The sequence below is a fragment of the Cinclus cinclus genome, chromosome 2 (genome assembly GCF_963662255.1).
Source record: "Cinclus cinclus chromosome 2, bCinCin1.1, whole genome shotgun sequence".
Lineage (NCBI taxonomy): Eukaryota > Metazoa > Chordata > Aves > Passeriformes > Cinclidae > Cinclus > Cinclus cinclus.
The window spans coordinates 33057759-33069361 of NC_085047.1; the positions used below are offsets into that span (position 1 = coordinate 33057759).

Here is an 11603-nt window from a genome sequence, read left to right on the forward strand (position 1 = left end):
GATACATTTAGTAGTGTTAAAATACTTCATTTGAGTAGCATGCCTCAATTTGGTCATCTGGTCTACCAAAAAGAGCTACTAAAATATAAAAACCTATTTGCAAAGTATCTAGGAGACAAGGACATCAACAGGTCATGAACATATTAAAATTTGATATTTGTGTGTGCAAGAGTTTGACAAAGCACCTCAGGACAAGTTTCTAGCTATACACTACATCCTTAGATGTGTGGGTGTCCCTCAAAAGCAGGGTTTAGAAAGGAGCTGAAATAACACAAGAAATGCTCAAACAATACCAAGTTTTTAATTTACAAATTCCATAGAACACAGTTACAACACTCTCCTACATACCAATCATCCCTTGTAATTTGCCACAGCAACTTTTATTCAAATATGAACTATAATGGGAAAATCAGGCAGGTTTTCCTCAGGACAGAAGTCTGGACCTCCTTGTTAAGCTTCACAGTTTACCTGCAGCCCTCCCTGTCACTGTGACAGTGCTTCTGATCAGAGGTATTCTCGTTGGGCAGGAGTGGTACAGGAGTGTTGGAAAAAGAGCTCCTGTGTGGTGATGGCACACATACACTGTGTCTCATCATGGATGACCTTGTGACAACCCCTCAGGGTGCCAGGAATCCCCTCCAAGGGGTATCCCCCAGACTGGTCCCAGCACTGGGGTTTTACTCAGCCTTTTGTCTGACAGAAGTTCTCTCAGTCAAGACAGAGATGTAAAGTTTCAGCCAAGCGTATGTGATTCCCAGAGCACAGTACACAGAGGTCAGCAATAGGGGGATAAAAGGGAAGTGCTGTTTCCAGGGGGTCAGGGGAAATATGATTTCACAGAAGATTTCCAAGGGCACTAGTTGGATGAGGTAGATTGTTTCAAGCCAGTTAAGTAAAGGTTTCTCTCTCCTGCCAAGAGAAATCATGAAAAGAGGTAGTGTTAAAATATATATATTAACTAAAAATAACTGTTCTGCTTTTCAGCTATCCCAGTGCAAAGAGAGTCTCCCATTAGATCACAATAATGGTTTAAAGAGCAAGTTAAAGAGTTTCAGTAGGAAAAAACCACAGTGTGATCACCAAGAGTACAGCTCAATGGCCTTATCAAGTTCCAAGATGCCTTGGAAGCCTAAGGAGAAACCTCATCAATTGCTCTGCTTCATCTCACTCTATTTCAGTGAACAACTGAACAGCCCTTCATACAAAGACATGTTCCACCAAAGTTGTTCTACAACCAGAGACTGGAAATGTCCAATTTTTTTAACCTCTTCCCGCAAGCTTTCTGTAGGATGGACTTTTCTGTGAGCAAGCTCTCTTGCAAAGGACACTGATGGCAGGAATTTACTGCAGGTAGTTTAAAGGGAATTTCATGTTTTGTCTAGTTAAGAACAAGAAACTTGGCAAAGCTCCCTCTCTTAACAAAAACTAAGCTCCTATGGAGTTTTTTAGCTAGAGCTCTTGAGACAGAATGACTGAATTCTTAAACAAAGAAAATCATCTACAGAAAGCAGGTGCCTGAATACACTGAATACACGTTTACAGTACTTCATTACAAACCCTTCATTACAGCTTGGCTTTGGTCTGAAAAGTTTGGGAAATAGGGAAGTGGGAACACCAGGGTTATAAGGATAAGCACTATCTTTGGCCAAGTGGTAAGAGATCCACAAGCTGTGAAACTACACAGAATGACTTTGGCAATTGTATGTTCTGCTAACCAAGCACCTGTGGTTTTGTTGACAAATTACAGCTTCCAAATGAACATTATTTACAACCTGTCCCTTCCACACATTAAAATATAACCACTGCAAAAATCCACAGTACAATAAGATAAGCAACTGGCAGAAAATCACTGTAGTAAATGCTAGAATACATAATTAAATGCTCGGAGATTACAGCATCACAACTCCATGCTTTAACAGAGCACGAGGCAGGTGGGGATCTACAGCCTCCTGGGAATAAGTGCGCAGCTGTCAAAATAACCAGGACATGCTGCAATAATCCCAATTTAAGCACTGCCTCCTGAGAACAGAGGCACAAGCATCTTTTGAGCAGTAACAACTTAATATGACTCTTCAGCATCAGTTTTCTGTGCTGTTTGTCCCTTATGACAATGGCTGTTCCCAACACCAAGAAGGAATGTTGCTGTTCCTGGCATTGAGATAAAATTTCTTTAATTACCTGAACAGAGATTTCAATGAAGAGAAGCTATAAACAGTAAACAGCAGCATAAGCAGTATTTTAATTGGAAGTTCTGAAAAACAAAGAACATTATGTACTTTCAAAACTAATTATAAAAAGCTTTTGCCATATATATATATATATATTTTAGTAGCTTTAAATCTTACTAGTCACATTTGCATTATCCAGCTTTATTTTCTCCAGACCTGTACGTTTTACTGCTTAGGATACCTAAAATTAAGCATAAACTAAAAGCATAAACCATTTACTAAAGCAAATGCCAAGCATTTGCAGTACACTTACTTCAATTATCTATAAACATACTGAACACAGAAATTATAATGCCTATTTAAGATAGCGCTACAAGTAAGATTTTCCTTTTCTAAAGAAATCACAAACAACTGGAAGTAACTAAAGAAAAAATGACAACCAGATCAAGACTATTGAGCTTTATGTTGCAAACTAGTTAAAAATAAACTAATAGAAGAACATTTTACCTGGTGGTGTGAACAACAATGGAAAAAGTGAGAAATGCCCTGTTGTTGCCAGAATCAAGTAGATGCCAGCATCCTTGGCTCTCTGAATAGACAACAAGCTAAAAACAGCAATTTGTTATGCTTTTGTCTTTTAGCAAAGAAACCTAATTTCAGCAGAACACTATACAATTCACTGAAGACTAAAGAATAAGTCACAGTTTCATAGTACTTCTGTCCCTGCTAACACTTGACCTGTGATGAAGTCTCCTGCTTCCAAATCACATAGCCTCATAACAACAACACAGGAGAAAAATCAGCCAGGAAACCCGCCCGCAGAAAACCACAGACCCACTAAACAAAACTACCAGCAAGGCCCAGCACAAAACCAGAGTTTTAACGCTACAAAATCCCTGCGGAAGAAAAATACGGTTTGTAGCAATACTAGTCAGGCAGCTTATGAACTACAGCTTCATTTCTACCCTAGGAAGGCATGAAGCTCTTTTGGTAGAAATTTTTTTCTGCTGTTCTGGTCAAGCACAGTACAGAAGATCCCCTTCCTCAGCTGGTTCCTGAGCAATCTATCCAGCATTTTATAATATGAACTGCAGCACTCATCAAGGTTTGAACGGTGCCCGAAATTAATTTACTTTAAGTGCACTATACTGTCACATTTTAAGGCATTCTATACAAGAGTTCCTCTTCTGAAATATACTGAAAACAAAGTGATTCCCTTTGAAGATTCCTCAACAAGTGGCTGCAGGTTCAGTTTGGCCAACTACTTTGTACAAAATTCACTTACCTTAAAGGCAGAATAGCAAGGAGTATTGCTTTCTCATGCACGTGCCAGCCAAACATGAAGGAGCTCAACGCACAAAGAACAAGGCACTGTAGAAAGCCTCTGGGCCCTTGAGGTTTAAACCAAAGACAGAAAACAGAGGGCTAGAAACAACAGGCAAAAACAGGACTTCAGTGAAAAGCTTGGCAATCCTGAAGACAAGCTATTGTCCAAAGAGATTTGTCAATGTGACTAACCACCACTGCACCCAGGTTGTGCCTCACAGGCACAAGCATTATAGAGCACTGGAGGAAATCAATCTATTTGGATTTATGAGTAGATCCTGAAGGATTTCAGCTGAAACATCAGGAGGGAAAAACAGACTGAAAGACCACAGCCAACTCTCTGCTATTTGTGTTGCATGCAAAAATTGTCTTCCAGTCTAAGCCACTAAACTCATTTTATCAGTCACTACGTATTAGTAACAACATATTTGTTGCCTTAGATTTAAAATATATATGAAGTGCTCACTATCAATTAAAACCGACTAGGGACAGAACACATCCAATTTTAAAAAATATTAGTTGCTCTTACCAAAATAGCAATGGAAGTACAGATTAATGTTGCCAGTGGAGTCACTGAAGGGAGGACAGTGTGCTCAAACTCTTGAACCAGCCCTCCTGTCATGGAGGCTTTAGGGATTTTTGTACTGTCAAGAAAATTGCACTTCAGCCCTAAAAACAAAACATAAAAAAAGCATAAACTGATAAATGCAAATAAAAAAATTGAAGTAGCTGAACTAAGTACATGCCAAGATTTTTCTCTTTTTAAAGGATGGCAGAGGGAAGCAATTGATCTTTGACCTACAGCTGGTAACTTAAGCATGAGATTATGTGGAAAACTATAAAATTTACGGCAATTTCAAAACATAATTTACTGCCTACATTTCAAATGGGGAAGACTAAAATCCAGAGAGCTCTATCTGCAAACAGGCACCAAAAAGCAAGATTAACATACTGACCAAGAATTGTCAGTGCTTTATCCATGGCATTATACAAAGCCCAGAAATTGGGGGCCCAATAGGCATGACAAAGACCTCGCTTGAAAGGGAAGAGCCGTGAAACAACTTGAGGCAGCTGACCCTACAGAAAGCAAGACGACAAAAAAAATGGCCTCTTTAGATGAGACATGGTTTATATTTCTGTAACAAAATTTTCTAACTGTTCAGGAGAATAACATGTGAAAAAGGGGTTATTACCAATACTAGGAAGGGTCCCAGTGAAAGAGCAGAAACAAGACAGACAATCAGTCCCAGAAGTGTTACATGAAGAAAGCTGAAACTTCTCCACTTCAGAGATCCATCTACAAGAAATAATCAATCGTATTAAGGAAATAGTTGCTGTGGGAAGTGGAAAGGGAGACAAAGCATTCCCACTGACACGGAATTGCTAGCACCTATCTAAAAGGGGCACGCAGCATTTATGTCAATATACTCAGTTCCTAAATACAGCTGCCATTTCTTTTGCCCACATTGCAGCTCCCGCATTATACAAGCTTTCAGTATTTTCCAAATTTACCTTCCCTGTTCACATGAGGAGTATCAGGCATGTTTCAGTGCTAAAAAGTGGGGAGAAACACAAAGCAGGTCTCTGAAATAGCTTCTGACACTGTCTAATTGTTCCATATCCAGAGTAATTCTTACAGCTTCCAAGTGCCACCTGCAGTTTGTTCGTGTTGGTTTTTCTTAAAGAACTCTTAAAAAAACAGGAATTGTACAAAACAAATATGTTTCAAAGATCTCTCAAGACCCTACCAATTCTGCTCTCAAGCAGAATTTTTGTTTGACATACAGCCATTTTGTTCCAACTGTACCTGCAAGTCTTGAGTGCTGCCCTAATTCCAGTGATTAACACAACTCCCCTCAAAAGCCAGTGAGGAAAACCCCATCTTACCTGCATTATTTGCAGTAAAGCAGTAGGATCGCAACAAATAAATGCCATAGGCTGGGGCCACATAAATGTAGATGTGTTTGAAATGCAGAAGAACAGCAAAAAGAAGAGCACCCTCTAAATACCTTTTCTGAAAGAAAACAAAACAAAACAAAACCCAAGCTCTTCTCTTTGCAGTCACTTTTAACGGCTCTCTGTTGTACTCCTAAGGTGATGGGACATTTATTGTAAGTATTAAAAGGAGTGTTTACTTCAAATTACAAATTCAGTAGCGTTATGTGTAACAGGTTAGGACAAGGAAACCATGCTGTCACACAACCACCTCTTCACAGCTTCAGAAGTATGTTTTGTAAGGACTGGTGATTTGGAAGAAGATAAAATGCCAAGAAATGATGCCATAATTCTAAGGGGTAACACTGAATATAGCTTTCTTATGAGGAACTGCAGTGCTGCAGCAAAAGCAAGCAATTATGGTGAGTTTCAAGTTTTCCTCTTCCCCAAAAACTCAGTAAATAATTAAGACACCCAGCTTCACACAGCTCAACATGAAGCCACTGCCATTGCCCACAACATGAGTAGCTTTGTGAAGTGCATTAATACACTCAAAATATACACGACAACAAATAGACAAGAGTCACTTGGGTTTACCTGATACAGACGAGCAACAGAAAGAAACATCAGTCCAAAGAGGAAGCCATTGTACTGGAAGTGAATATCTGAGCCTGAGTCAAGGAATAAAGCAAGCTTTCTTTACTTCTATGTTTTCTGGATGTAACTCAAAGTTATAAGAAGTAAATTAAAATTAAAATGGTATTTAAATCAAGAAAGCAACCTTAAATTCACACCACATAGACACAACTAATTTTAACCTTACCTGTAAGTACTGTTAGACATAAAATACACTAATGCTGGGCGTATTACCTTGATGAAATGAAACAATCTACGTAAGCATTGTACAAGTTCTGTAACACAAACTAAAAAGGTTAAATGTCCACTTTGATTTTTAAGTAATTAGCTTCTGACACACACTGGCTAATGGATGGTGACAGTAGCCCTCATTTTTCTACCACTTGTAAGCTGGCAACATATACAAGAAATGTGACAGAGAAAATTAAGTCCTTCCTTTAAATGCACACTGTGCCAAGACTGACTTGCAACAATTTCAGCTTCCACAGTTATTTTTATATAGCATATGAACCTGTTGGAGGGCATTCAGACAAAGCCATGAAAATGCTCAGAGGGCTGGAGCACCTCTGCTATGGAGACAGGCTGAGATAGCTGGGGTTAGGGAAGATGCTGGGGAGAACCTGTAGCCCTTGAGAAGGTGCTTTGAGAGCTGCACAGGGATTTTTGTTAAGGGCATAGAGGGATAGGGCAAGGGGAAACAGTTTTAAACCAAAAGAGGGGAGATTTAGATTGGGTATTAGGAAGAAATTCTTTATTGTGAGAGTCATGAGGCACTGGCACAGGTTTGCCCAGACAAGTTGTGGATACCTTATCCCTTGAAGTGTTTAAGGTCATGCTGAATGAGGCTTTCAGCAATCTGGTCTAATGAAAGGTGTCCCTGCTAAGTCAGGGGGTTGGAACTAAATGATCTTTAGTGTCCCTTCCAATCCAAACCACTCTATGGTAACTTCTTTAGAAAGACTTCTTAATTCCCATATGATGTTAACCAATTGAATACAGTCTGAATCTTACAGCACTTAAGAGGATTTTCCTTGCCATGGGACACACTTGGAACCACACCCAGAACACAGAGCCTCTGCTAATACTCCTGTAGGCAGGCAGGGGAGGAACAGCCAGCAGGAACAGGCACATTGCTGCCAGACTGGTTGGTTCTCCTCCACTTCTGGCAAATCAGACCAAGAACTGACAAACTTTAATTTTGCCAAACCGTAATTCTAATGAAAACAAAGTTATTTAACTAACCCCAGAAACAAACCCAGAAGTCCTACTTGCTATGACAGCAATAATATAGGATTGTGCCACACACCGCAACAGGTTATTAAAAAAACAAACAAACCACAAAGAAGCCACAATGGTTTGAAAGGATACGATCCACAATTAACAACCCAAAATTCCACAAGAGCAGAACTGCAAGAATAAATGTTGGTTTTTCCAGGACATCCTTTGCAGCTCGTTTTCCATTTATGCATCTGCAGCACCTAAACAAGAGCAGAAGAAACAGCAGCTTTAATTCAATCATACAAGCAAAAACAGTGCTGGTTTTAAGGACTGCACTTACTCTGAAGTTAGCCATTTTACCAGGGTGCAAGGCAGCGATAAAATGATTGCTAAATTCATCAAAGGCAGACAGCATAACAAACATGAACAAAGCTTAGTAAAAACAGGCTTTTCAATTTCAATAGCTGTCGTGTGTTCCACATGCTAAAGCTTACATTACATAACAGCCTCAGGTTCAAGTCTCCCGTTCAGTAAGTGTAAAGCTGTCATAGCCTGCTTGCAATCAAGAGCAGTGTATTGCTACTTTCAGAGACAACATCAGGAGCTGTATTTAAGGTTCTCAGCTGGACATGAGCCTCTCCCTGTCTACTGCTGTCCCCTGCCATGAGTTATTTCTGCTGGTTAAAAACAACTTATTACTTCTCAGTGTGAAGCAATATGGTTCATATGACTTCTGAAAGCAGTCTTAAATCACATTAAAAAGTTACAGATAATCTGTGCTGAAATACTATTAGTGGAACCTCCCTGCCATGAGCAGAACACCTTCCACTTACTCAAATCCCCATCCAGCCCGGCCTTGAATTTTTCCAGGCAGAGGGCATATACCACCTCTCTTGGCAAAATGACCCTATGCAGACACCAGCCCTGAGCCTTCAGCCTCACATTCATCCATCTGCGAGTCAAAACAATAAAAAGAAGTCGCAATGCAAAGCTAGCCCACTTTAAAGAAAAATAGTAAATAAAGCTTAGGAAGTGCTCCAGAGAATTTCCTACCCAGATTTTGAGCAGAAAGAATAAAATGATGGAAGACTCTTACAGCCCAATCATTAAAGTAAGCAACATATTTCTCAGAACAACCCCCCACTCCACTCTTTAGGGACAAGGTAAATAATTCTTCACAAAGTCAGGCCACACTGAAAGCATCCAGTACTAATTACATCAGACTTGGAATAATCAGTTTATCATCACAAACACTGGAGTAAGTTTGCATATTTGATGACACTGCCATTTTGTGACAGATTTCCTTCATGCTTCTACTTTAGAAGAACAGAGTAATAAGAAAAATAACAGGAAAAAACCTGTTCTCTGCACACCAGCTGTCCCACAAGTCCTACAAAAAGAGTTCAGTGACAAAAGCAAACCCAAGTATAACACATGAAACAGCAGCTGGTGTCTCAGTGCCTGCAAATCCATCACATGTAGTGCAATTGTATGCCCAAGAAGAACACGTTAGCTTGTGTTTAGCAGCATATTCCAAGATTCTCCTTGAACAGGTCCAAGCAACTCTGGCATTTCCCCTCATTTACAAGCTTATTTGTACAAACAGTTATTTGTTGCGGCTACAGAACACGCCCACATATGAAGGACTATCCACTGCCCTAAAATTAGAACATTAAGACTTACTCGTGGACTGCATATATGAAGAGGGTATCTGTAAATATGACAGAAAGCCTTTGGAAGAAGATGGTTGCACGACTGGCATAATTCAAGTTTTCAACAACCAGCATCTGGGGGTCAAAGTACTTGGCAATGTGAGAAAGTGCGTATTCGAACCAAGCAAAAAATGGTGGATAATCCAGGGTCCATTCTGAGGTTGCCTAAGGACAAAATAAGATTAAATAGTTTATAACAAACCATGCTGTTTGCAGTCCTTCAGGTACAGCTCACTGCAGCAAACCAGCTGATGCATTTTATCTCAGTAACCTCTGTGTAACTCAAACCACTCCACACTCAGTAGCCAGTTCTGTGGCGCTTTAAGCTGTTCTCCTGCAGTACTGGTAGAGATGTGACATCTCCTGATTAGCAGGACAAGATTAAAGAGCATTTTGTGTACCTGCACCTAACCAGTATATAACTGTTTGTTATCTATAAATCAATTTACAGTAATAGGATAAATATTATAAAATCTCAGTGAAATAGCTCAGAGCCAATATTTGTCTATATTAGAGTGATCACCAGCACAATCAGCCTTGCTCCTGCCTCAAAATTACTTTCACTCATCAATTAACAAGACTTAACTCTCATACAACCATATCAAGATCAAATGGCATTATGTGATCTCTACCCATAAGGACAGTTGTTATACCCTGACCAAGAACTAACTCCTTGGCTGTGAAAATAGAAGAGGAGCAGGGACGAACAGAGCATGTCAGGATGGAGTATATTTCTCAGTGAGTATGTTCCCAAATGCTTATGCTGTACTGATGAAAGGCATCCTGTGTTCTGGCATGGGGTTAATGCTGGCATTATAAAAATTTGTTTGCAAAACAGTCCTTGGATCAATCCTACAAAGTTCTGACCTGCCCAAATAATTTACTTCTAAATGCTCATTAGACACTACAGTATCTATCCTTGTTCTCCAGCAGATACCAGGAGACAGATTAGAACCCCATTAGGTAGACTGAGTCTATGACAAACCTAAAGGTGATTCACCTAGATAAAAATCAATGCATACTACTAACACACCAGCAAAGGCTCAAAACTTTAAAACAGTGATTCATTTAATAATGGAAAGATGCATATGCCCATTAGCATGATTCAATCTACTCTGGTAACTGTCTATCACCAATGAGAAGAACACACACATCAGCAATTTAAGAGTAGGATGCAACTTGATCTTGTGCTACACAGCCTTCCAATAACCCCCACGCCTTCACTGCTTTTCCCATTTCGCCTTCATATACTTATGAAGTATTTTTAGCTAAATGCTAAAATTTTTAGCTAAATGCTACAGAGGGCCAGCAAATTGCAATCGGCATCATTTTGTCCTGCTACATGACAAAAAGTCACCAACCATCTCTTCCAGCATTCACAAGGTCTGTCATACCCAATCTGCTTAAAATTCTTAAACAGCTAAAAACCACCCCAAACATGTCCTTACCTCGTAGTACCACTGAGAGAGGGGCAAGTTGTGGGTGATGGCAAGCCAGTTCCTATGGACTTCGAAATCTGTGGAGTAACTACAGAAGGTGCATGTTAAGAGTCACACACATGCATGCACTTAAAGAGGAAACATTTCAGAGCACATCGCCACACGCATATGAAAAAGAAGCCTCTATTTATCAGCTCTAGGACACCACCGTGATCAAGTGACTGAAACAGTAACAACGATGCTGCTAGAGAACTTTGCGCCAAAGATGTGTCTTCGGCAGGGACACCTTCCACTAGACCAGATTTCCCAAAGCCTCATCCAACCTGGCCTAGAACACTTCAGGGATGAGGCATGCACAGCTTCTCTGGGCAGCCTGTGCCAGTCTCTCACCAACCCCACAGTAATGATTTTTCTGCTGACTTCTGATCTAAATCTCCCATTTTATTTACTTCAAAACCATTCCTCCTCGTCCTAATACAGGCGCTTACAGGCCAAGAACTACTTAAAGCTTGGCTTTTTCGTACAAATAATGCTCAATTGCAAGCTGTAACTGAAGTTCAGTAGCAAATTTTTTGTTTTGTTTTGAGTATAAAACCTTAAAACTACAAAGCATTACTGTTTCGGCTCACTTAAAGGCCTTCCCGAACAACAGCCAGCCGGAACGGGACAGAACGGCTTCCAAAGGAGGAAAGCAAAGCTGTGCCACGCGGCGGAGGCAGCGCCGCCCCGCTTCCCTCACGAACCCGGGAATCACATGGACCTTCAGGGCCTCCTCAGGACCGCGGCGCCACGCTGCCCACGGCCGCCCGCCCTCGGGGACTCGCGGCAGTCCTACGCTACCCTCCCCCGTTCCGTTCCGTCCCGTCCCATCCCGCCCCATGCGCAGGGAAGTTCCTTACTAGGCGGGGATGAGGAGGCACTTGAGGAAGGACACCCCGAGCGCCAGCGCGCGGAACCAGCCGCGGCCGCCCGCCGCCATAGCGCGCGCCCCCTGCCCCGCGCCGGTACCGCGCATGCGCCCCGCCCGCCGGGCCGGTTTGAAAGCGCGCGGGCTCGCCCCGCCCGCTCGCGCCGCCGGGAGCGGGGCTGCGCGTGCGCGGGAAGGGCAGGGCTCTGTGAGGCGCCGGGAGCGGCGCGAGCTGGGAGGCGGGGAACGTAGGTTGGGTATC

The 11603-nt window shown here is 41.4% G+C and overlaps 1 protein-coding gene across 3 annotated transcripts; it reads right to left on the minus strand.

The window, feature by feature from the left end:
• Positions 1 to 356: 356 nt before the first annotated feature.
• On the minus strand, positions 357 to 9115 carry ALG8 (ALG8 alpha-1,3-glucosyltransferase). Of its 3 annotated transcripts, none has more exons than XM_062514064.1 (11): positions 8967 to 9115; positions 7434 to 7543; positions 6027 to 6094; positions 5382 to 5508; positions 4688 to 4791; positions 4451 to 4571; positions 4024 to 4163; positions 3454 to 3593; positions 2676 to 2773; positions 2178 to 2251; positions 357 to 932 (listed from the first exon to the last, which is right to left on the minus strand). In XM_062514064.1, exons 1-11 carry the CDS (start codon positions 9068 to 9070, stop codon positions 678 to 680), a joined length of 1341 nt encoding a protein of 446 aa, XP_062370048.1. In that variant the 5' UTR covers positions 9071 to 9115; the 3' UTR covers positions 357 to 677. The 3 variants fall into 3 exon arrangements, with proteins under 3 accessions (XP_062370048.1, XP_062370038.1, XP_062370027.1); XM_062514054.1 differs by having other exon boundaries at positions 357 to 909; positions 2179 to 2251; positions 5943 to 6094; XM_062514043.1 differs by having other exon boundaries at positions 357 to 909; positions 2179 to 2251; positions 8967 to 9114.
• Between the last annotated feature and the right edge of the window lie 2488 nt (positions 9116 to 11603).

What these genes read in the sequence shown, in the direction of transcription:
- ALG8 (XM_062514054.1), bottom strand. Translation starts at nt 9,070, where the DNA reads ATGCTGGTTGTTGAAAACTTGAATTATGCCAGTCGTGCAACCATCTTC. An exon ending in CAAAGCTACTCATGTTGTGG is followed by an intron (nt 5,509 to 5,942) that starts GCAATGGCAGTG and finishes GTTTTCTTTCAG; the next exon opens with AAAAGGTATTTAGAGGGTGC. An exon ending in GTACTTCCATTGCTATTTTG is followed by an intron (nt 3,594 to 4,023) that starts GTAAGAGCAACT and finishes TGTTGTTTCTAG; the next exon opens with CCCTCTGTTTTCTGTCTTTG.